This window comes from Oncorhynchus nerka, linkage group LG20 (assembly GCF_034236695.1).
Source record: "Oncorhynchus nerka isolate Pitt River linkage group LG20, Oner_Uvic_2.0, whole genome shotgun sequence".
Taxonomy (NCBI): Eukaryota; Metazoa; Chordata; class Actinopteri; order Salmoniformes; family Salmonidae; genus Oncorhynchus; species Oncorhynchus nerka.
The window spans coordinates 10670799-10695853 of NC_088415.1; the positions used below are offsets into that span (position 1 = coordinate 10670799).

Here is a 25055-nt window from a genome sequence, read left to right on the forward strand (position 1 = left end):
GGAGAACTGAATGAACATGTTTGTTAGGTAGGACAGCAGTAAGTCATCCTGTGCTGTAACAGGGTGTGGCCTCCCCTAAGCAGCTGGTTGGTTCTCTTTCTAATGCCACAATAAAACCAGGTAATAGGCCACACCTACTCTATACATCGTACAGCTGCCAACGGATCTGTGTGTTTTAGAGAAAGAGCATACCCTACGTGTTTCAGGGGGAAAACAGGACAGAGACAGAGCACACCCTACGTGTTTCAGGGGGAAAACAGGACAGAGAATACCCTACGTGTTTCAGGGGGAAAACAGGACAGAGAGAGCATACCCTACGTGTTTCAGGGGGAAAACAGGACAGAGCATACCCTACGTGTTTCAGGGAGAAAACAGGACAGAGACAGAGCATACCCTACGTGTTTCAGGGGGAAAACAGGACAGAGACAGAGCATACCCTACGTGTTTCAGGGGGAAAACAGGACAGAGACAGAGCATACCCTACGTGTTTCAGGGGGAAAACAGGACAGAGACAGAGCATACCCTACGTGTTTCAGGGGGAAAACAGGACAGAGACAGAGCATACCCTACGTGTTTCAGGGAGAAAACAGGACAGAGACAGAGCATACCCTACGTGTTTCAGGGAGAAAACAGGACAGAGAGAGCATACCCTACGTGTTTCAGGGGGAAAACAGGACAGAGACAGAGCATACCCTACGTGTTTCAGGGGGGAAACAGGACAGAGAATACCCTACTTGTTTCAGGGGGAAAACAGGACAGAGAATACCCTACATGTTTCAGGGGGGAAACAGGACAGAGAATACCCTACGTGTTTCAGGGGGGAAACAGGACAGAGAGAGCATACCCTACTTGTTTCAGGGGGAAAACAGGACAGAGAAAGAAGTGTGTTGGTTAGGTTTGTAATGAAACATGAGCGAAATGGGTAAACAAGAGGGCATTTCTTTCTGGAAAATATAGGGTACATTTTAATAGGTTCCCCTGTGGTGTGGGGATGTCCCAGGTCCTCACCAGTCGTGAAAAAAAGTACCCAAAAGTCATACCTGAGTAAAAGGAAAGATTGCTTATTAGAAAATTACTCAGATAAAAGTGAAAGTCACCCAGTGAAATACTACTTCAGTAAAAGTCTAAAAGTATTTGGTTTTAAATATACTTAAGTATCAAAAGTAAAAGTATAAATAATTTCACATTCCTTATATTAGGCAAACTAGACGGCACGATTTTCTTGTTTTTCTCCTTCCATTTAGAGATATCCAGGGGCACACTCAAACATCATTTACAAACGAAGCAGTTGTTTAGTGAGTCTGCCAGATTAAAGGCAGTAGGAATGACCAGGGATGTTCTCTGTTTAGTGAGTCTGCCAGATTAAAGGCAGTAGGAATGACCAGGGACGTTCTGTTTAGTGAGTCAGCCAGATTAAAGGCAGTAGGAATGACCAGGGACGTTCTCTGTTTAGTGAGTCTGCCAGATTAAAGGCAGTAGGAACGACCAGGGATGTTCTGTTTAGTGAGTCTGCCAGATTAAAGGCAGTAGGAATGACCAGGGATGTTCTGTTTAGTGAGTCTGCCACATTAAAGGCAGTAGGGATGACCAGGGATGTTCTCTGTTTAGTGAGTCTGCCAGATTAAAGGCAGTAGGGATGACCAGGGATGTTTTCTTGATAAGTGTGTAAATTGGACCATTTCCTGTCCTGCTGAGATTTCAAAATGTAACAAATACTTTTGGGGGTCAGGGAAAATGTATGGAGTAAAAAGTACATGATTTTATTCAGGAATGTAGTGAAGTAAAAGTTGTCAAAAATATAAACAGTAAAGTACAGATACCACAAAAACTACTTAAATACTTTAAAGTAATTTTACTGAAGTACTTTATACCCCTGGTGCTCACTGAGGGATGTGTGTTTGTTCTCTTCATTACACATAGAAACCACATCAGACAAATTCAAATCTGAGCAAAAGTGTTACGTAGATTATGGAATGATAAGATACATCAATATACTGTTTATCTGTGTTATGGGGTGTGTGTGTGTGCTCGGTCTGAGGCATGGACATGATCCAATAGTATGGCATGGCTAGAACGCCAAACATTGAACCGGTAACGTTAGTTAGGATGTGTGTGTATTGACACAGCACACACAGCAAGGACACAACATTTGTCTGGAGGCCCAATTCCAATAACACAAGGAGAACAGAAACCAAACTACTTGACTGAATCTGCTTGATTGAACACACAATTCCATTCAATATTTAGGCCATTCACGTCTTCCACTCGGAGCAACATTCAACATCCGATGACAGAAACAACATTCAAATTTGCTAAGGTGCTCAGGTGGTTGGGCATGAGTTTCATCAGAATAACAGACTGTTTACAGAGGTCCTGTACGTGATGAGTTACTGTTCCCGTTAAAAGCGTCCAGTGGTTCAAGGCGTTGAGTCTGGTGTTTCTGGGTGTGGTGGTGGTGGCATATGAGCTGTCACTAACCAAGTCATCTGCCTGTTTCAACTCTTAAAATTAAAAATCCATTTCAGCTCTGCAACAGCAGAGAGACAACCCAATCGGATGGCCCCTCCACACACACACAACGTACCCAATCAGATGGCCCCTCCACACACACACACACACAACGTACCCAATCAGATGCCAGTTTCTATAGGACACATCCCTTTCGAGACTGTTTCAACATCCCCTCCTCATTCCAATCCACACCCCATCATGTGTCAGCCCACACAAAGGAAGAGCTGACCTTAACAGTGTCCTTCTCACATCCCAGAACACACCCACCTACCAGGAACAGGACAACAACTCAGCTGACCTGAGAGAACACTGCTTTCATCTGAAGGCTGCTGGCTCAGAACAGAGGAAGACATGGAAAGCAACCAGGGGAAAACAAAGGTTGATCTATAAAGCTCAAGCCTATACTTCATTCCCCCTTGAAGACTTCGATCCCAGCCAACAGAGGTCACTTCGAGTCAGCTGAAAACTCAATAAGGCTGATCAATGCCCAACTGACCAGAGGCAACCATCTCACGCCGTCTTATTGAAAACTCAATAAGGCTGATCAATGCCCAACTGACCAGAGGCAACCATCTCACGCCGTCTTATCGTCTGTCTTTCTCCTTGGCTGATCTGGAGCCACGTCTCCAGAGAGATCAGTCACTTATTAAAACAGAACATATTTGCTAAGGTCCAAGAGCTGACAAATCAGCCTGAGACCAGATGTCAGGCGTGAAATACAGTACACAGATCAGTCAAACTGACGCGACACACAACGGGTGCTAATGTGCAGAATCAACAGTTAAACAGTCTAAGCTATCCAGGTACCAACGACCTCTAGAACTGATGCTTCATACAACAACCCACATTGAGCTAAATGACCCATGACCCTTCCCTACCCCCATGCACACATCTTTCACTCGTGACTCACCCATCCTCCTTGGCTCTGGATCCAGGGCTGGATGTGGTTGTCCAGATAGACTGTCATCCAGTCTGTGATCCTTCCCACCAAGGGGTTCATCTCCTTGTCCACACATTCTACACAGAGGGCCCCTCCGAAAGCAAACAGGCCCACCACCCGTCCCCAGTTGACACCGTCCCGGAACACCTCGTCCATCACGTTCTCAAAGCTCTGATAGGCTGTGGACGGCGTGATGTGTAGCTGGGAGGACAAGTCACTGAAAGCTCTGGCATAACGCAGCTCAAACTCGTTGGCAGAGTCCCGCAATGCCTCTTTCACTGCGTCCAGGCCCGCTGTCCGCCGAGGGGAGGAGGGGGGCGACTGCCGTGGTGGAGGAGTACCGGGACTCGTCCCATTGACGTATGTCATGACTGCCGCACCCCCTTCCACCTGTCCTCCCTCAGTCCGATTCTGGGCTTCTGTGAGCTCCATGTGGTTGAAGGGGTAGTCCCTCTGTGATAGTTTATAGGTGACATAGTACACCACCAGTTCTCTGTTGTTGTAAGTCATCATTCCTTCTCTTGTCTTTCTTCTTTGCCCCAGGCTCTCGGTTTTACCTGCTCGCGACACACCTCTTTGGATCAGTCCTCTGTGTTTAATCCAATCTGTGTCATTCTGGGTATGCAGAAAATAGACGTCTTGAAGACAAAAAAAACAAGGCTGGTGCAGTGGCTCAGGCCCTGTGGTAAGAGAACAACGAAGATCTTAAATGAGCATAATTCATCACAATAAGCATAGGTGGGTTCGCTAGAAGCACAAGCATTTCACTACACTCGCACTAACTTGATTTGATTTGGGTTTTGGGGAGGAGGGGAACTATAGTGGGCAAAATTAGATCGACAGGTGGGGTCAAAGTGCATCGCTTTAATTGGAGATGAAACAGATGGCAATGGTTGTCGTTACCTGCCTGCCCCCACAAACAACCTTCCTTTGGCCTGTAGCTTCAGAACAGTCATGACAGGGCAAGGTGCTCTGACAACCAACAGACTAAAACAGCAGGTTGTTTGTGACAGAGGTTAAATATATGATCAGCATTTATTTTCCAGTTAGCTTGACTCAGAACACATTTATAATTGCCAGTATGTATGTATATATATATGTGTGTGTGTTCAAATGATATATATACACACACTATGAACACATGATAATTGTTGACCTAATGTTACTTAACACGTAATCAGAAATATTAACAATGTATTAAATTTGTCATTTTCCCAAGTAACCCCCAAAATGAAGAATAAAATGATATTTCTTCATAAAACACAAGTGATGCCTTAAATCCCTTTGTGCTTGCGCGTCAGTGTGGACAGGAGGGGACCCCTGTTGTTCTAACAACTTCACAAGAACCGCACGTGGGAGAAACGACGCGCATATATTCCAGATCTTCAGTTGTACCCACCGAACCTGACCTTTCCTTATAGTGACATTTAAGACTCTATGGTATAAAGAGTTACCTGTGACTCGCGACATGACAAGTGGGAACAGTCCCAAAAAATGATGACATCGAAAATGGCACTAGAAAGTGGGGAGCTACTTTGTTGCCTTTGCTGAATAAAGCATATGTTTACAGTAGCCACAGCTAACCAGCACGTGTCGCTAGCCACTAGGGCTACACGGAATTCCATGGAACAATCTAGCCCGTCCATATCATTGTGAAGGCAAATAAAACTGAAAGAATAACTGATTTAAATACAGCTCCCAACTTGATCAAAACACATAGCTACAGTAATTCGTTTTAGTGATGTTTCAAAGTGGCCATTTTTCGTTTAGGCAATTCGGAGTCTAAGAATTTCACATTAAAATGTATGCCAAACCCCCAAAAAACAATGATTGCAAAGTTACACCACAACTATGCAGCCTACATCGTCATTCTGTTACCAAAATGCATCTGCACTGTTTAAACCAAATAAATTCGTTTTCGTAAAAAAATGTCAGTGGAAATTGTTATCTTTGAGTATATAGAGTTGTGGAAACAAGTTGTATGGAGACTCAGCATAAATGTATTACCATGGAATTGCATAGCAATGTATTGATAAACAAGCCAACTAACTACATATTTAACATAATAAACGAATCAAATTATATTGTCACGTAAAAACAATCATAATTGTCTACAATTGACATGTTCTTACCTAGTCAACGGCAACACTCTTAGCGAGTGGCTTTAATCCTATTTTCTGAAAACGTATCAGTCCTGCTGTCAAAATCGGAGGAGAGAAGTGAAATGTGCTATTGCCAAAGATAGTGGAAAAATAAAGATAGTTCACTCAAGCCGTTTACCATTGGAAATAAAATGCTCCGTTCCGGTCTGCTTAACGGGGAGGTTCTCCAATAAACAATGCAGCTCGGTCTGGTTTGCTTAGTTCTTTGACTGACTAATGTACCCAGAAAAAAATGAGGAAGTAGTGTGTCGCGCTTCCTCTTCCGGCTACTGCTACGTGAGGCGCGTGTATTGGGTATGCGGCGTTGTAGACAACTCGGAAATTGGTCGATTCTGATATTTTCCGCAACGAGTTACCCCGATTTGAATGTGGGACAATATACCCACAGGAAAGTATAACGACAACTTCTCAAGGCGCTAGTAGCTTGTTCATATTTCTATCACCTGAAGCATGCGCAGAACCATGAAAACATGCGTCTCGTGCATGCATGTATCGTGTGTGCATGCTTCAGGTGATTAAAATCTGAAATCACTAACATAGCTTTGAAAAGTTAATGTAATGATAATATCCACAGGAAAGTGTCTCACATTCCTCACACAACAACAGTACCAATCAAAAGTTTGGACACACCTACTCATTCAAGGGTTTTTCATTATATGTTCTACATTGTAGAATAGTGAAGACACCAAAACATTGAAATAACACATATGGAATCATGTAGAAACCAAAAAAAGTGTAATTGTTTTATTTATATTCCAAGTAGCCACCCTTTGTCTTGAAAACAGCTTTGCACACTCTTGGCACACCGACAAAACCCAGACGACGCTGGGTCAATTGTGTGCCGTCCTATGGGCCTACCAATCACGTCCGGTTGTGATACAGCCTGGAATCGAACCAGCCTTAGACCGCTGCGCCACTCGGGAGCTTTTCCTTCACGCTGCGGTCCAACTCATCCCAAACCATCTCAATTGGGTTGAGGGATTGTGCAGCACTCCATCACTCTCCTTCTTGGTCAAATAGCCCTTACACAGCCTGGAGGTGTGTTGGGTCATTGTCCAGTTGAAAAACAAATCATAGTCCCACTAAGCCCAAACCTGATGGGATGGTATATCCCTGCAGAATTCTGTGGTAGCCATGCTGATTAAGTGTGCCTGGAATTCAAAATAAATCACTGACAGTGTCACCAACAAAGCACCCCCACACCTCCATGCGTAACTGTGGGACCTACACATGCAAAGTTCACCTACTTTGCGTCTCACAAAGACATGGTGGTTGGAACCAAAAATCTCAAATTTGGATCCTCAGACCAAAGAACAGATTTCCAGTAGTCTAATATCCATTGTTCACGTTTCTTGGCCCAAGTGTAACGGATGTGAAACGGCTAGCTTAGTTAGCGGTGGTGCTGATGTAACGGATGTGAAACGGCTAGCTTAGTTAGCGGTGGTGCTGATGTAACGGATGTGAAACGGCTAGTTTAGTTAGCGGTGGTGCGCGCTAAATAGCGTTTCAATCGGTGAAGTCACTTGCTCTGAGACCTTGAAGTAGTAGTTCCCCTTGCTCTGCAAGGGCCGCGGCTTTTGTGGAGTGATGGGTAACGATGCTTCGTGGGTGTCAGTTGTTGATGTGTGCAGAGGGTCCCTGGTTCGCGCCCAGGTATGGGCGAGGGGATGGTCTAAAGTTTACTTTTACACAAGCATGTCTCTTCTTATTGGTGTCCTTTATTAGTGGTTTCTTTACAGCAAATCGACCATGAAAGCTTGATTCAAACAGTCTCATCTGAACAGTTGATGTTGAGATGTGTCTTACTAGAAATCTGTGAAGCATTTATTTGGGCTGCAATTTCTGAGGCTGGTAACTCTAATAAACTTATCCTCTGCAGCAGAGGTAACTATGGGTCTTCCTTTCCTGTGGCGGTCCTCATGAGAGCCAGTTTCATCATAGCGCTCGATGGTTTTTGAGACTGCACTTGAAGAAACTTTCCAAGTTCTTAATGTTCCGGATTGACTGACCTTCACGTCTTAAAGTAATGATGGACTGTTGTTTCTCTTTGCTTATTTGAGCTGTTCTTGCCATAATTTGGACTGGTATTTTACCAAATCTTCTGTATACCAACCCTACCTTGTCAAAACAACAGACTGGCTCAAATGCATTAACAAGGAAACAAGTTAACAGACACCTGTTAATTGAAATGCATTCCAGGTGACTACCTCATGAAGCTGGTTGAGAGAATGCCAAGAGTGTGCAAAGCTGTCATCAAGGCAAAGGGTGGCTACTTTTTAGAATCTAAAATATATATTTATTTAATACTTTGTTTACTACATTTCCAACTTTCTAACATGGGCAGAAGAGTCATGCCCCGAGTTTCCCACTTGGGAGGTACCAGAACCAACCAATAGGAAGCTCGACATCTATGCAAATAACTTAAATTTTAACTCAGAGGTCCCGAGTTTGAGATGACGTGAATGCAATATAAGGCTGCTTTTACACAAATTACCCAATGTATATTTCTTCCGCTAATTGGTCTTAATCACCAATCAATCACAGTTCTTTTTCGGAGCTGATCTGGTTAGTAAAAAGAAGAGATCAGAATTGAGCTGTCAGTGTAAACGCACCCTAAAATCCACCGGATAGCTCGTTGGATATCAACTCAGTTTTGCGCAATCGTCACTTGCTAGAGTAACACATTACAATTTCAACATAAAAAGGTACAGTAGTTTGTTAAATTGGCGTATTTAAAATGTAACTAAATCATTCCCCCAAGTAGTTATAATCTTGGTCAATTATCCTGGGTTTGTTATGTGGCTACTGAAACTAGTCTCAATTCATTTTCTTCGCATAAAACCTAGGACAGGGAATGTAGCTAGTTTGTTTGGCTCGCTTAAATGTAACATATCTTTCCTCTGAATAGTTTGCAAGCTAACATCGTTCCCATTCCGATTTGGTAAAAATCGGTGGATGTGCTTCTTTAGCTAACGTTGTCATACAGCTCGTAGTAACTGAACATTAAACCTGATTAAACTACGTTAAATCGATATGAAAACACTTACTTGAAATGGTTGGCACAAAGTCCACAACGAAATCCAAACATCAGCAGGATCATAATTCGGCGTTTCTGCTGGAGCAAAAAGGAGGAGCGCTGACTGGGATAGCTAGCTAATCTGGCTCATTTTAGCCATAAAAAAAAGAAGAAATTGCCATTACTAGCTAGCGGTTCCGCCCACTGACATTGAATGGCGCTTTCTTCATCCAACTAAATGTGTGTACATCTACACGCCTGCAATGTTAGCGACGTTATTAGCCAACTACATTAAGATTACAGTTTAATTTAGCAGCCTAACAAGAGAGTCAATCCCATCTTCTTGGACCTCATTTCAGTTCGCAAAAAAAATAAATATATATATATATTCAGATGACTTTCTTGATAAACGTTGTCGGTTTTCTTCGGTAAGTAAATTAAACACAGTACAGCTTTACCAGAACGTAAAAATATATATTTATATAGGTCTGTACAACCCAAAACAAAGGAATGTTTCACATCTCCATGGTAACCTTTGTTACCCCCCCAACTCCCGTTCTAACGTTTGATGTTCACAGCGCCACGCTGTGGTCAACTTTAGAAACGCATTTGTCAAAAGGCCACACCAGTAGCTGCTACCATTACAGCGATGACAGTATTTAACTTCCCAGTGAACCAACAAAAGCAATTCCGCTATAGATCTGAATTCAAGGTTTATTGATTACTTCATCAAATGCTTGGGAGATTACATCACAATATGTATAGCGCTTAATTTTTTATTTTACATGAAAACTTTACACTATTTATTTCTCCATATACTGTATAGTTCCCCTTAAGGGGAAAGTAGACATCCATAGTTGTAAGGTAGAGGAATGCTTCTCAAAAATATTTAAATGCACTTCAAATAATTATATACATCCTTGTTAAAAAAAGAAGAAAATGCAGACAGGATTAAACTACAAATGATGATGGTAGCTATACCCTGACATATTTAGGAGTAACATTTCTCTTCATTCTTACCCCCGTCTGGTATTTCACTGACAATACTGACAGGCATTCCACTCTGGGAAAGTTCTGGACAGTTAATACACGAGGGATCTGTTGCAGGCTCCATTAGGTGTAACATAGAACTGTCTGACAGGAGAAGAACATCTCATCCTTGCTATGTAATACCATGGGTGTTGCATTGTAGACTTCCTTTTTTTTTACATGACACCAGATTCATTCTAGAAAATAGCTAGTCATTCCATTTTGCTCTCAGAACATAGAGAATGTGCAGTAGCCTTTCAACAAGTAAACTGGCATGTAAATGTTGCTTTAAAATAAGTATAAAAATAAATAGATACAAGTAAAATTAGGACTCCTAACAGGCTATAGTGATTCACATGATAGGATCAATGGTGTCAGGGGAACAACCGACCATACTTGCTCATCCATTAGGGAGCAAGCCATTCCCACTCATGGTAATCCTATAGGGTAGGATGCTGAATAAAGGTGTGCTACGACAACACTGGAGGTGTTGTTCAGCATATTCACTAACGCTATTCTTCATTAGCATTTAGATATGAGTGTTCGTTCAGTCTTAAATCAACAAATAGGAGAAACAAAAATCAGGTAGAGGATATATATAAAACCACATCAATTAATTGTTGTAGTTCATTTTCCATACATTTGACATTAACGTCAGTGTTGAGAAACAGTCAGAGAGCTCTGTTCTTTCACAGAGCTTTTTACCCAGCAGAGTCCGTCTTAAGGGGCACCAGACCGTATTACCAACTCTTGAAGCCTTTCCTTTGCAGAAGATAAACAGGAAGGTAGCATCAAAGCATCTTTCCCTCAGGGTAACAGAATCTTTGCTTCGATCTACATCCTCCATCCCTTCGCACTGCCTTACTCCCGATAGAGGGGCTCTCGCCTCAGACTCTTCATGCATCCCACCATCCACCAGTGCGCCCCCCCACACACACCATTCCATCTCCAGACCCTCCTAGGGCGGGTTGGCCTAGCCCATCTCAGGAGCAGCGATGTGGAAGACAGAGCCGATGTGGAGGAAGAAGTGGCGCAGGACGGCACGGAGCTCTGGTATCAGGTCAAACTGCATCATCTCACACAGGTGAGGGTAGTAACAGGAGGCATGAAGCTTGAACTGAGGACGGAAAGGGACAAAGAACAGACTATTTAGCATCAAACAGAGAGACGCACACACAAACTGAAATATGCTCAGGGTGAGTGGAGTGTGATGTCAGAGTGGATTGTTTGAAGTATGGCCAAAGTTAAATATCAAAGTTGTTTGTTTAGAAGCCACCGTGTACACCTGAAGGTGGGATTTGGGAAGAGGAAACATTTCTTAGTCAAAGTCAAAATAACCCGCAAGGCTGCACACTTCCTGTTTATCTGATTGGTATGTGCCAAGAAACTTGTTGCTACCTAAGCTAACAGTGTCCTTCCTTTAGTTACCCATTCTCAATGAGACTGAACCAGGCTAAGGATAACGGACTGTAAGCTCTATAAGGGGAAATCTGCACTGAATCAAGTACAATTCAGAGATCCTTGATGTAGCAGAGGAAGCCAAAGGCCCCTGTTCTGCCTGCACACAGCTAATGGCCCCTGGTCTGCCTGCACACAGCTAATGGCCCCTGGTCTGCCTGCACACAGCTAATGGCCCCTGGTCTGCCTGCACACAGCTAATGGCCCCTGGTCTGCCTGCACACAGCTAATGGCCCCTGGTCTGCCTGTACACAGCTAATGGCCCCTGGTCTGCCTGCACACAGCTAATGGCCCCTGGTCTGCCTGCACACAGCTAATGGCCCCTGGTCTGCCTGCACACAGCTAATGGCCCCTGGTCTGCCTGCACACAGCTAATGGCCCCTGGTCTGCCTGCACAGCTAATGGCCCCTGGTCTGCCTGCACACAGCTAATGGCCCCTGGTCTGCCTGCACAGCTAATGGCCCCTGGTCTGCCTGCACACAGCTAATGGCCCCTGGTCTGCCTGCACAGCTAATGGCCCCTGGTCTGCCTGCACAGCTAATGGCCCCTGGTCTGCCTGCACAGCTAATGGCCCCTGGTCTGCCTGCACACAGCTAATGGCCCCTGGTCTGCCTGCACAGCTAATGGCCCCTGGTCTGCCTGCACAGCTAATGGCCCCTGGTCTGCCTGCACAGCTAATGGCCCCTGGTCTGCCTGCACAGCTAATGGCCCCTGGTCTGCCTGCACACAGCTAATGGCCCCTGGTCTGCCTGCACACAGCTAATGGCCCCTGGTCTGCCTGCACAGCTAATGGCCCCTGGTCTGCCTGCACACAGCTAATGGCCCCTGGTCTGCCTGCACAGCTAATGGCCCCTGGTCTGCCTGCACAGCTAATGGCCCCTGGTCTGCCTGCACAGCTAATGGCCCCTGGTCTGCCTGCACAGCTAATGGCCCCTGGTCTGCCTGCACACAGCTAATGGCCCCTGGTCTGCCTGCACAGCTAATGGCCCCTGGTCTGCCTGCACACAGCTAATGGCCCCTGGTCTGCCTGCACACAGCTAATGGCCCCTGGTCTGCCTGCACAGCTAATGGCCCCTGGTCTGCCTGCACAGCTAATGGCCCCTGGTCTGCCTGCACACAGCGAATGGCCCCTGGTCTGCCTGCACACAGCTAATGGCCCCTGGTCTGCCTGCACAGCTAATGGCCCCTGGTCTGCCTGCACAGCTAATGGCCCCTGGTCTGCCTGCACACAGCTAATGGCCCCTGGTCTGCCTGCACACAGCTAATGGCCCCTGGTCTGCCTGCACACAGCTAATGGCCCCTGGTCTGCCTGCACAGCTAATGGCCCCTGGTCTGCCTGCACAGCTAATGGCCCCTGGTCTGCCTGCACACAGCGAATGGCCTCTTTTACATACCAAGGTCATTACAAAGACGAGCTGTTAAATAATCAGTGTCCCTTCCTCTACAGAATTCAAATTCATTGTCTGAGAGGAAAGGAGGCCAGTGAGAGGCTGTCCTACGGCTCGTTATTCAAACCATTTGACCTATTAGATACGTCAATTGGACGTTAGGGGAAATGGACTGTCTTTTCCTACTGCCTACTCAGGCGAGGTATATAGAGTTGAAATGGTGTTGGCAGACGCGTGTTCACATATACAGTCTTCCAAAAAAAACAGATCACTTGTGTGGCACTTGTCACTGCAAGCCAAACCCAGTTGTCAGTGTGTGTGTGTGTGTGTGTGTGTGTGAACGCGCAAATATTTCAGTCCATGTGGATGTAGGTGTGTGTAACCTTATCGTCGGTCAGTCGCAGGGTCCTGCTGAGCAGTACTAGCAGCAGGCTGGTCCAGGCCTCTCTGTGACTCTCTGAGGTCAAGCTGATGAAGTAGGACAGAGCCTCGCTGCACACCCTGAGGACAGGACCGGACCAACATTACCACACGTTGCACTGCCGGGAGTGAAACATCCAGACAAACTAATGCTGAAGAACCTGTTACAGTTGGACCAAGCAGGGAGGCAGCCAAAGGACTAAGGATGACATGTTGGAATCAAATGTACATTTCATTTGTTCAGGTCACACAATACTGGATCCATTTTTACTGAGGATTTAACACATTGGGGTTTTCCTCAGGTTGCTGCCTCGACATCATTGGTGTGAATACATGCTTTTATATATTTCATTATAATAATACATGGTGTTTATATAGTGCTTTAAAAAGGACCCAAAGTCACGTTTACAATTGTCAAGGTTTTGTCACACCATGACCCCCCCCAATCTTTCCTTCCCTCAGACACACAGCAGCATGACCCCCTCCCCCCCCCCCCCAATCTTTCCTTCCCTCAGACACTCACAGCAGCAACCGCGTTTGGATGTCAGGCCAGGAGTCCTGGAGCTGCCGGTCACAGTACATGCGGAACAGAATACGCAGGCTACAGGCCAGACTACTAGTCTCCTGCTTCAGCAGATTGGGCTTCGACTTCCCCTTAAATCCTGAGACAGAGCGGGGCAGACAGACAGAGCGGGGCAGACAAGAGCATCCTATATCAAAAAAACATTTATATGACAGCCTGGCCGATTAGCTCATCTGATAGATTCTCTTAACACACCAAGAGAGAGACAGTTGAACATACCTGCTCTCCAGAGTGCAGTCCTCTGCTCGTTGTTAGAGTTGAAATCTCTGGCGAAGGTGTGTGACTCCAGCAGGCAGTCCAGCAGCTTGAAGAGGTGCTGGGAGGAGAGGTATCTGTACATGCCCTGCTCCCCTTGCCCAGGGTCCCCCTCTGCAGCCTCCTCCAGGGCATCCCTCTTGGACAGACACAGCAGAGTCCCGGTCAATCTCCCAGCAACATAAACTTAGTGTGTTTTGGGTGTAGGGTATTCAAAGCTATAATGAACTACATGTTAATAAACATGACTTTAAATTTATAAAGGACAGACATGGTTGTGATAAAACCTGTGCAGCAGCCATATTGTCTGCGTCTTCCTTCTTGCTGGTTGCCGGGTAGAAGACAATGTTGTCAATGGTCTGGATCAGCTCCAACTGCACTACACACTTGATGAGCAGCCCTGCAAACAGCTTCTGGTCTGACATCCCTGACAGAGCACAGAGGTATCAGGAAGATGACACGGTCACCCTGTTTATAGCTCCTAGACAACTTTGCAGTATTATATATATATATATTTACATTATTTGCTCAAAACGTTTCTTGCATTATTCCGGACTATGACGTTGCTCTTTCTGATAGTTCTTAATTCCTTTGTTTTTAAATTTGGGGGATTTGTGTGTATTGTTAGGTATATTACTGCACTGTTGGAGCTTACAACATAACCCTTACACCTGCATAATATAGGTATGCGACTAATAATGCTTTATTTGAAAAACAGGGACCAACGAGAGACTGGAGGTCAAACGTGGAAAATGACATGAAGGATAATGAGGTAGAGAGAGAAATGTTTCTGTAACCCGTTGCTTACTGGCGTGCGGTTTCCCTTTCCAGGTGTCATCGCTGGCGGTGGATATCTGGCTCTGCCCTCCTTTCTCCGACAGGGCCCTGTCATAGCTGTTCTGAGACTGGGTGTCAAAATCTACATCCTGTAAACAAAACAGACAAATACAGCCAATGAGATGAGAAGGCTCGGTCTGCACGTTGGTTTAAGATCATAAACAGGACCAGATCAATTTACAAGAGTCAAATCGCTTTCTCTTGTTACTCTCTGTCTAATCAGGCTCAGATGGTTCTCGGTCTAATCAGGCTCAGATGGTTCTCGGTCTAATCAGGCTCAGATGGTTCTCGGTCTAATCAGGCTCAGATGGTTCTCGGTCTAATCAGGCTCAGATGGTTCTCGGTCTAATCAGGCTCAGATGGTTCTCGGTCTAATCAGGCTCAGATGGTTCTCGGTCTAATCAGGCTCAGATGGTTCTCGGTCTAATCAGGCTCAGATGGTTCTCAGATGGTTCTCGGTCTAATCAGGCTCAGATGGTTCTCGGTCTAATCAGGCTCAGATGGTTCTCGGTCTAATCAGGCTCAGATGGTTCTCGGTCTAATCAGGCTCAGATGGTTCTCGGTCTAATCAGGCTCAGATGGTTCTCGGTCTAATCAGGCTCAGATGGTTCTCGGTCTAATCAGGCTCAGATGGTTCTCGGTCTAATCAGGCTCAGATGGTTCTCGGTCTAATCAGGCTCAGATGGTTCTCGGTCTAATCAGGCTCAGATGGTCTAATTCTCGGTCTAATCAGGCTCAGATGGTTCTCGGTCTAATCAGGCTCAGATGGTTCTCGGTCTAATCAGGCTCAGATGGTTCTCGGTCTAAATCAGAGGCTCAGATGGTTCTCGGTCTAATCAGGCTCAGATGGTTCTCGGTCTAATCAGGCTCAGATGGTTCTCGGTCTAATCAGGCTCAGATGGTTCTCGGTCTAATCAGGCTCAGATGGTTCTCGGTCTAATCAGGCTCAGATGGTTCTCGGTCTAATCAGGCTCAGATGGTTCTCGGTCTAATCAGGCTCAGATGGTTCTCGGTCTAATCAGGCTCAGATTGTTCTCGGTCTAATCAGGCTCAGATGGTTCTCGGTCTAATCAGGCTCAGATGGTTCATAGATGTTATTGTTTGCTCACCATGTGTTTCCCATCACCAGCCTCCTCTTCCTGACCAGCCGGTCGCCATGTCAATAGGCTGTTGAGAAGTGCAAACACAAAATGTGCAAATCGTCAGTCATGTGGTCTGTGGGAGTGTTTCCTGTGTTCTGGCTGGCCACATGATGTGTTCATGAGTCACCATGGCCTGCAACAAGTTCTGCACATGACTAGACAACATCTGACAGCACTGCTAATGCACGCACACACAATCCTCATATTCACTGCTAATGCACGCACACACAATCCTCATATTCTCCAACAGTGTGTTTTCTGTTTATATATATATTTTTAAAAAAACACACAATATATTACTGTTACGTTCATGGTGATGGGATGCTGAAGTTGTGAGAACGTCAAGGTGACAGACAGGCAGGCCAGCAGCAGAACTCACGCGTCTGGGCTGGTGGTCTGGAAGATGTCCAGCATACAGGAGCAGGTGGCGTTCCACACCTCTGGGCTAAACTTCTCCCCATTCAGGATGACCAGATTCTCCAGGCAATTAGTCCCTGACCGGGCCAACTGTTCATTATCTGCGGGAAAGGGGAAGAGAATACATTGACGTCATTCACCATTACGTCACCTAAACATTACATTTCTGGTAAAATGTTACACATCATTTTACGGTAGATATTTAATTAGTTAGGGGTGTGTGTGTGTGTGTGAGTCAGCGGTGTTTTTCCTCCCCCTCACTGTTGAGAGGAAGGCCCCCACCTTGTCTGACGCACCACTGCAGCTGAGTGAAGATGTCAGCCAACAGGACCTCACTGAGAGGCTCATAGAACTGGGTGAAGACGTCACAGATGGCGTACAGGGCGTGGTTACAGGTCGTGGTCATCCACTCGTGCTTCTACAGGTACAAAAGACACAAAAGATGGAACAAAAAAAAGTAGATATATAAAATGCAACATTTCAGAGTCGCAGTCAGTCACAGCTCAGGTAATCAGTCACTTGAAATAAACTCAAAAAAAGGGCCTGATCTATGGATTTCACATGACTGAGAACACAGATATGCTTCTGTTGGCCAGATAACTTAAAATCAGGATCAGAAAACCAGTCAGTATTTGGTGTGACCACCATTTGCCTCCTCATACAATGTGACATATCTCCTTCTCAAAGAGTTGATCAGGCTGTTGATTGTGGCCTGTGGAATGTTGTCCCAATCTTCTTCAATGGCTGTGTGAAGTTGCTGGATATTGGCAGGAACTGGAACATGCTGTCGTACATGTCAATCCAGAGCATCCCAAACATGCTCAACAGGTGACATGGTGAGTATGCAGGCCATAGAAGAACTGGGACATTTTCAGCATCCAGGAAATGTGTACAGATCCTTTCGACACAGGGCTGTGTATTATCACGCTGAAACATGAGGTGATGGCGGGCGAATGAACGGCACAACAATGGGCCTCAGGATCTCATCAGAGTATCTCTGTGCATTCAAATTGCCATATATAAAAAGGCAATTGTGTTCGTTGTCCGTAGCTTATGCCTGCCCATACCAGTGGGGTTATTGACATCAGCAAACCGCTCGCCCACATGTCTTGTCATCTGCCCGGTACAGTCGAAACTGAGATTCATCCGTGAAGAGCACATTTCTCCAGCGTGCCAGTGGCCATCGAAGGTGAGAATTTGCCCAATGAAGTCAGTTACGACGCTGAAGCCCAGTCCGGTCAAGACTCTGGTGAGGATGACGAGCTTCCCCTGAGACGGTTTCTGACTGTTAGGCTAGGTGGACGTACTGGCAAATTCTAACAGCTTATGGTAGAGAAATTAACATTCAATTCTCTGACAACCGCTCTGGTGGACATTCCTGCAGTCAGCATGCCAATTGCACGCTCCCTCAAAACTTGAGACAGCTGTGGCATTGTGTTGTGTGACAAAACTGCACATTTTAGAGTGGCCTTTTATTGTCCCCAGCACAAGGTACACCTGTGTAATTATCATGCCGTTTAAATCAGCATCTTGACATGCCACACCTGTCAGGTGGATGGATTATCTTGGCAAAGGAGAAATGCTCACTAACAGGGATGTAAACAACCTGAGTACAACATTTGAGAAATCCTCTTTTTGTGCGTATGGAACATTTCTTGGATCTTTTATTTCAGCTCATGAAACATGGGACCAACACTTTATTTATATTTCTGTTTAGTGTAATTCCAGTAGAAACTCCCATAGGCCCACAAGCTTTTTTTTTTTGGCTTGGACAAGGCTTACTTACTACTTAAGCAAGGACAATAACTATAGCCACTCACCTCGGTCTGCTGCTCAGGGAGCTTCATATTGTGGAAGATGCGGAAGACGACGCGAAAAAGGTCGTGCCACCAGTGCTTCTCAAAGGTGTGTCCGTAGCTCTTCATAATCTCAAACATCACAGTCAGACCCCTGTGACAGAGAGACGTACATAATCATACATTCATATCTATTGGGCTCAAAGCATCAAAGTCGGTTACAGCCAAACGTCACGTTGGAATGATGCGCGCATACTAGCAAACAACAAGCCCCGTAGCAGATGGCTAACTATATACTGATGTCGGAACCATTAGCAGTGAGTGAAGACCATGAAAAACACACCAGCCTGACGAGTATAGCCATGTTCAACAAGTACATCATTCTTCTAGCTTTATCTAGCTGTACTTGGGATATGTTACCTTGCCTCGCTGGTTTGCTTGGTAATCAAATCTGCGAAGTTATAGACAATAACCATCTGTTTACGTGTTAGCCAACTTGCAAAAGCTGCATCTGAAGTCGGACATGATCGTGCTTCCTTCCATGTAAACAAACCACGTTTCGATTCGGGAACTGCGTGCGTTACCTTTGACAACGCGGACAGGAAGTGGGTCTTAAGCTGAACACAGAACCGAGGTCAGATGTTTTACCTGGTTCTTATGTCCAGCTTGCAGCGGTTGATGATGCAGGACAGCTCAAAGAGGATGGGGAACCAGCCTCTCACCCACACCCGGTCCCCTGGGGCCACGTTCATGTCATCACTGGTGTACTCCCGCAGAGCCTGGGGACAGACCGGGAAGACACTCAGAGCATGGAACAGAAACACCGTGATGCAACATTTTCAGATGGCGTACAGTGCAGGCGTGATTAGAGAGCAATGAGGCTGTTTGTAATCTAGGTCTGGGATGCACTCGGGGATTCTGCGGGGCCCCTACCCGCGGCCTGCGGGGGGTCCCTACCCGCGGCCTGCGGGGTCCCTACCCGTGGCCTGAGGGGTTTCAGTGGCTGTTGAACGTTTTCCTCATTTGAACCCTCAACAGTATTACCTGTGTCATGGTTGAAGGTCTCTGCTCCATTTTCCTGTGTCAGTTTCAGTGTCTATATCAGTGGCTGGAGACATCTGGTAGGTTTGTGCCTATTAAATGTGTCATTTTCAGTAGGAGGCTGATTCTCAGCAACAGCCCTTCCAACTGGTTGGTCATTTACTTTTCACAATCTTGAGAGACGCACTCTGACAACAGTGCAGCCGGGCCTCACAAATATCACCACACCTTCTTGGCCAATGACTACTCCCGGGTCCTCTCCACTCGACAGTCAACTCATTTGTAGTACACTTTGTTTCCAGTCTCGTACTTCTCATCTGAGGGACGAAGCTGTGAATTCTCTCTGAACACTCTCTGCTTCAGTGAACACTTCTCTGGCTGCATGTAGTGCTGACAGGTGGAGTCTCACACTGGTCCCTTCTCGTTTGTTTACGTGTGTCTCTTACTCCCATAAGGGACGGGCTTCCAACAGGCAATTTGACACGAAAAAAGAAAAAAAACGTATTCTTTTTTTATTCATTCAAGTAAAGGGATATCTGCTGGGACCACCTCTGTTTTAATGTGACACTTAGTCTGACCTATTTTTGCTGGTATCACGATTTTCACATGGTGTACTTCTTTCATATTTAGTTGACTGACATTGCTATCAAACCATTTAGCACCAAACACTGTGCGTGTACACGCAGTATGACTCACAGCAGGTCCTATTGGACTCAACTATAAACATCTGTGTTAGAGGCAGATTGGTTTGAAAACAGTGTTACACTGCTCCCTCGGATGACATTTCCCTCTGTTAGTTGTTATGAGGATAATCATGTCATCTTTAACCCATTGGTAAGTGCTTTGACAAATAGCACATTTTGATCTCCTTCCAATAACTGTCAAGTGGATTTGTGCAGGGCAATGGCGCCCTCTTCTGGTTGTCTTGAGAACGTGACTTGTTGGCACCTTTTCTCTGCTGCTCGGTGTGGTATACCGAGTCACTCACTTGCATTCCATCTGTTATTGGCACGACAGCCATCTTTACAGACATTTTTGTTGTTGTGCCGATTTCATTGATGCAAGAGTCAGCACAGTACAAGCAGTCATAGCCAACTGTTTCCCCCTACCATCCATACAGGCAGTATCTACCAACGTGAAAGCTAACAGGCAGACTCCACCTGCTCGCGCAAAATAAATGTAGAAATCTATATTATTCAATTATTGCACCCACACTGCTTTCGCCCGCCAACGAGTGTCTGCGTTGCCAAGGGCTAAAATAGAAGTCAGTTCTATTTCTGACGCAGATCACGCTGCAAGTGTTGCCTCTCCCATCTCCTCATTGGTTTATAGCAGCAGGTACCCACGTGCCATCTCCCCATTGGTTATACCCACGTGGGTGACAAAGACGAACGAGGTCGGTGGCGGTAAAGCACCTAATTTATGAAAGTTGCCAATCGCAATAGAAAGTCTAGAGAATAAAAAGCCTAGGAGGAAAGATGACAAGAAATGATTCGGTTGACCGTTTTAATTGTGGATTAATTGTTGAAGTAGAGGACCTTGTGCATTTCAGGTAAAATAACTCAATGTTTATATCCCAGGACAAATTCGCTAGCAAAAGCAAGCTAGCTAAATAGGACAAATTAGCTACCAAGTGCAAGCTAACTAGCTAAATTTCCATAAATGTTTAATTATTTTTGACCTGTCCAAATTAATATAATTGGTTCAGAGTTTGTTTTGATATTTTAACCTGCGTGTCGTGATTGGTGTGGGGGGGACAATGCACGATGGTGCACGCGCGCAGCCGGTTTGGGTTCCGTGTAACACTGCATCCGGAAGAACCATGTACTTGCACATCCTATTTTACCTCGGTTCGAAATCAATTATGTAGTCTGTTATTGCATCCAACAGTGGTGTAAAGAACCGAAGTAAGAAAACTTTAAAGTACTACTTAAGTAGTTTTTTGGGGTATCTGTACTTTACTATTTATATTAAAAATGTAACTTTTACTTCACTACATTCCTAAAGAAAATTTTGTACTTTTTACTCCATACATTTTCCCTGAAACCCAAAAGTACTTGTTACATTTTGAATGCTTAGCAGATCATGAAAAAAATTATAATTCACACTTATCAAGAGAACGTCGTCCCTACTGCCTCTGATCTGGTGGACTCACTAAACACATGCTTCCTTTGTAAATTATGTCAGTGTTCGAGTGTGCCCCTGGCTATCTGTAAATTAAAATTGTGCCGAAATGTCTCTAGTAACACTGTCAAAGTTTGAATATGCCTCGTAGGTACGGCTTTTCTCTTCTTTAAGACACACAGAATCTAGTGCTCTAATCAGAGTTCCCATACCATCATCCTGGTTGGATATTTCCTGTGCTGCATCTCTCTCTCTCCCTTCGAGCGTTAATACCACCACAAGTGCTTGCTTTTTCTTGTCCAGATTTGTAACCCATGTCCAGATTTCAAGTTCATTTTCCAACTGTTTTTTTTTACCCTACCCGGGGCCTGTGTGGTGCCTACCCTACCCGGGGCCTGTGTGGTGCCTACCCTACCCGGGGCCTGTGTGGTGCCTACCCTACCCGGGGCCTGTGTGGTGCCTACCCTAACCGGGGCCTGTGTGGTGCCTACCCTAACCGGGGCCTGTGTGGTGCCTACCCTAACCGGGGCCTGTGTGGTGCCTACCCTAACCGGGGCCTGTGTGGTGCCTACCCTGTGTGGTGCCTACCCTACCCGGGGGCCTGTGTGGTGCCTACCCTACCCGGGGGCCTGTGTGGTGCCTACCCTAACCGGGGGCCTGTGTGGTGCCTACCCTAACCGGGGCCCTGTGTGGTGCCTACCCTAACCGGGCCCTGTGTGGTGCCTACCCTACCCGGGGGCCTGTGTGGTGCCTACCCTACCCGGGGGCCTGTGTGGTGCCTACCCTACCCGGGGGCCTGTGTGGTGCCTACCCTGTGTGGTGCCTACCCTACCCGGGGGCCTGTGTGGTGCCTACCCTGTGTGGTGCCTACCCTACCCGGGGGCCTGTGTGGTGCCTACCCTGTGTGGTGCCTACCCTACCCGGGGGCCTGTGTGGTGCCTACCCTACCCGGGGGCCTGTGTGGTGCCTACCCTACCCGGGGGCCTGTGTGGTGCCTACCCTACCCGGGGGCCTGTGTGGTGCCTACCCTACCCGGGGGCCTGTGTCGTGCCTACCCTGTGTGGTGCCTACCCTACCCGGGGGCCTGTGTGGTGCCTACCCTACCCGGGGCCTGTGTGGTGCCTACCCTACCCGGGGCCTGTGTGGTGCCTACCCTACCCGGGGCCTGTGTGGTGCCTACCCTACCCGGGGCCTGTGTGGTGCCTACCCTACCCGGGGCCTGTGTGGTGCCTACCCTACCCGGGGCCTGTGTGGTGCCTACCTAACCGGGGGCCTGTGTGGTGCCTACCCTACCCGGGGCCTGTGTGGTGCCTACCCTACCCGGGGCCTGTGTGGTGCCTACCCTACCCGGGGCCTGTGTGGTGCCTACCCTACCCGGGGCCTGTGTGGTGCCTACCCTGTGTGGTGCCTACCCTACCCGGGGGCCTGTGTGGTGCCTACCCTACCCGGGGGCCTGTGTGGTGCCTACCCTACCCGGGGGCCTGTGTGGTGCCTACCCTAACCGGGGCCCTGTGTGGTGCCTACCCTAACCGGGGCCCTGTGTGGTGCCTACCCTACCCGGGGGCCTGTGTGGTGCCTACCCTACCCGGGGGCCTGTGTGGTGCCTACCCTACCCGGGGGCCTGTGTGGTGCCTACCCTACCCGGGGGCCTGTGTGGTGCCTACCCTGTGTGGTGCCTACCCTACCCGGGGGCCTGTGTGGGCCTGTGTGGTGCCTACCCTACCCGGGGCCTGTGTGGTGCCTACCCTACCCGGGGCCTGTGTGGTGCCTACCCTACCCGGGGCCTGTGTGGTGCCTACCCTACCCGGGGCCTGTGTGGTGCCTACCCTACCCGGGGGCCTGTGTGGTGCCTACCCTACCCGGGGGCCTGTGTGGTGCCTACCCTAACCGGGGGCCTGTGTGGTGCCTACCCTAACCGGGGGCCTGTGTGGTGCCTACCCTACCCGGGGGCCTGTGTGGTGCCTACCCTACCCGGGGGCCTGTGTGGTGCCTACCCTACCTGGGGGCCTGTGTGGTGCCTACCCTACCCGGGGGCCTGTGTGGTGCCTACCCTACCCGGGGGCCTGTGTGGTGCCTACCCTACCCGGGGGCCTGTGTGGTGCCTACCCTACCCGGGGGCCTGTGTGGTGCCTACCTGCGGCCGGTCTGCGACATATTTAGCGCAGTGGCGGATGAGCCGGATGGCCTCCATACTGGTGTCAGGAAAGGCAGCGTTGCACACAAACTCAGACAGACACTTCACCGCATCCTGGAAGGAGTCTATGGCTGCTGCAAAGTGCTGCTGAAACGTGATCACTGGAGGAGAGAGAGAGTGAGAGAAACTGTTCATCAGCAGTCCATTTCTCTACAGAGTTGGCCGTCGACTGTCAGTCAAAATGGTGAGCCAGAGTCCTGATGTTTATTTCTATTTTCCCTTTATTTAACCAGGCAAGTCAGTTAAGAACAAATTCTTATTTTCAATGACGGCCTAGGAACAGTGGGTTAACTGCCTGTTCAGGGGCAGAACTACAGATTTGTACCTTGTCAGCTCGGGGGTTTGAACTTGCAACCTTCCGGTTACTAGTCCCACGCTCTAACCACTAGGCTACCCTGTGACGGACTGTACTCACTGACTATGTGGCCAGTGGTCTGGAAGGCCAGCTCCACAATGGTCTCGTCGTGATCCGAGGCGGCCTGGTGGAACACAGAGAAGATGTTCTTCCAGCCGGACCGGATGTTGGCAGCCTGGGAGTTGACCATCTGGGCCACACAGCGGATCACCATGTCCCTGATAGTGGGAGATCTGTGGAGGAGAGGTCGGTCAAACAGTCAATGGTTTGTTGCGAGTGTGTAGAGGGAGGGTTCCCCCCCTCATCATATCCTCAATATTGACCCAAATCACCTCTGCCGCTTTCATTTTACTCCCTTCACACGACCCATTTCAAGAACGGTCCCTTCCCCCTGGTCCATGTCTACCTGTTCTTCTTCATGATGTGTTCAAATGGCCGGAGGAAGTCCTTCTGGAAGCGGAAGTTAGCCAGCTCTCCTTTCTCCAGGAACTTCATTGACAGTTGCCTCAGAGAGTCCACCGCAAAGATGGCCACATCCTCATTGGGGTTGCAGCCCACCTGGGAGAGTAGCAAATACACAGGCATAGATCCACAGTCAATAGATAGGCTAAGTCTTTGCAAAATCAGGTTAGATTAATAGATTAAAGGGATATTTTGGCAATGAATCCCTTTATCTACTTCTCAGAGTCAGAGGTACTAGAGGATGCCGTTTTTATGTCTCTGTGTCCAGTACGAAGGAAGTTGGAAGTAGTTTCGCCAGCCAATGCTAGGAAGCATAAGCGCAATGACTGCAAGTCTTTGGGAGTCTGCTAGCATGCTACCTCTAACTTCCTTCATACTGAACCCAGAGACAAAAATGGTATCCAAAGTATCCCTTTAATACTATCGATGGACTAACAATACTACTCAACGCAGAGTCTCCACTAAAAGTGTTTCTTAGTCCAGAAGTAGGCTTAATTTGGTTCTGGGAAACCGTCCTTACTTTATGAAGGAAGTCACTCACCTTGTTGAAGTGGTCTCCAATGACCTGCCAGATGCGTGACCACTGCAGGCGGATACGGTTCATGTTGTAGTAAGATATCTCTACTATCTTCTGCAGACTGAACATCCTCGGCTGGTGAGCAGAGGCCAGCTCATCCATGGAGACCGCACACAACCAGCGCACAAAGTCCACTAGGAATAGGACACAGGACGACGTCAAGACACACATTCACACGCTGCCAGAGACGGAGAAACACATTCACACGCTGCCAGAGACGGATACAGAGAAACACATTCACACGCTGCCAGAGACGGATACAGAGAAACACATTCACACGTTGCCAGAGACAGATACAGAGAAACACATTCACACGTTGCCAGAGACAGATACAGAGAAACACATTCA

General features: G+C 47.2%; 2 protein-coding genes across 5 annotated transcripts in view; both read right to left on the reverse strand.

Annotated features, from left to right (window-relative positions):
- The window catches only part of LOC115101947 (bcl-2-like protein 1), a 33019-nt gene extending 27197 nt beyond the window's left edge, over positions 1-5822 (reverse strand). The window contains exons 1-2 of the mRNA XM_065005211.1: positions 5584-5822; positions 3422-4131 (exon numbers count right to left, since the gene is read on the reverse strand). Coding sequence (XP_064861283.1) covers positions 3422-3964 — 543 coding nt within the window. The 5' untranslated portion in view covers positions 3965-4131; positions 5584-5822. The remainder of the gene's footprint in view (positions 1-3421; positions 4132-5583) is intronic.
- Positions 5823-9329: 3507 nt separating this feature from the next.
- Positions 9330-25055, reverse strand: part of LOC115101845 (brefeldin A-inhibited guanine nucleotide-exchange protein 2-like) — an 82693-nt gene continuing 66967 nt past the window's right edge. For 3 of the 4 annotated variants that reach the window (XM_065005208.1, XM_065005209.1, XM_065005207.1), the window contains exons 25-39: positions 24672-24841; positions 24075-24226; positions 23729-23901; positions 23254-23414; positions 18603-18733; positions 17979-18108; positions 16441-16576; positions 16121-16259; positions 15709-15766; positions 14571-14688; positions 14050-14189; positions 13727-13901; positions 13448-13586; positions 12888-13005; positions 9330-10775 (exon numbers count right to left, since the gene is read on the reverse strand). In XM_065005208.1, the coding sequence (XP_064861280.1) occupies positions 10632-10775; positions 12888-13005; positions 13448-13586; positions 13727-13901; positions 14050-14189; positions 14571-14688; positions 15709-15766; positions 16121-16259; positions 16441-16576; positions 17979-18108; positions 18603-18733; positions 23254-23414; positions 23729-23901; positions 24075-24226; positions 24672-24841 (2084 nt within the window). In that variant the 3' untranslated portion in view covers positions 9330-10631. Of the gene's footprint in view, positions 10776-12887; positions 13006-13447; positions 13587-13726; positions 13902-14049; positions 14190-14570; positions 14689-15708; positions 15767-16120; positions 16260-16440; positions 16577-17978; positions 18109-18602; positions 18734-23253; positions 23415-23728; positions 23902-24074; positions 24227-24671; positions 24842-25055 lie in introns of those variants that run through there. The other variant, XM_065005210.1, reaches the window with a different exon arrangement.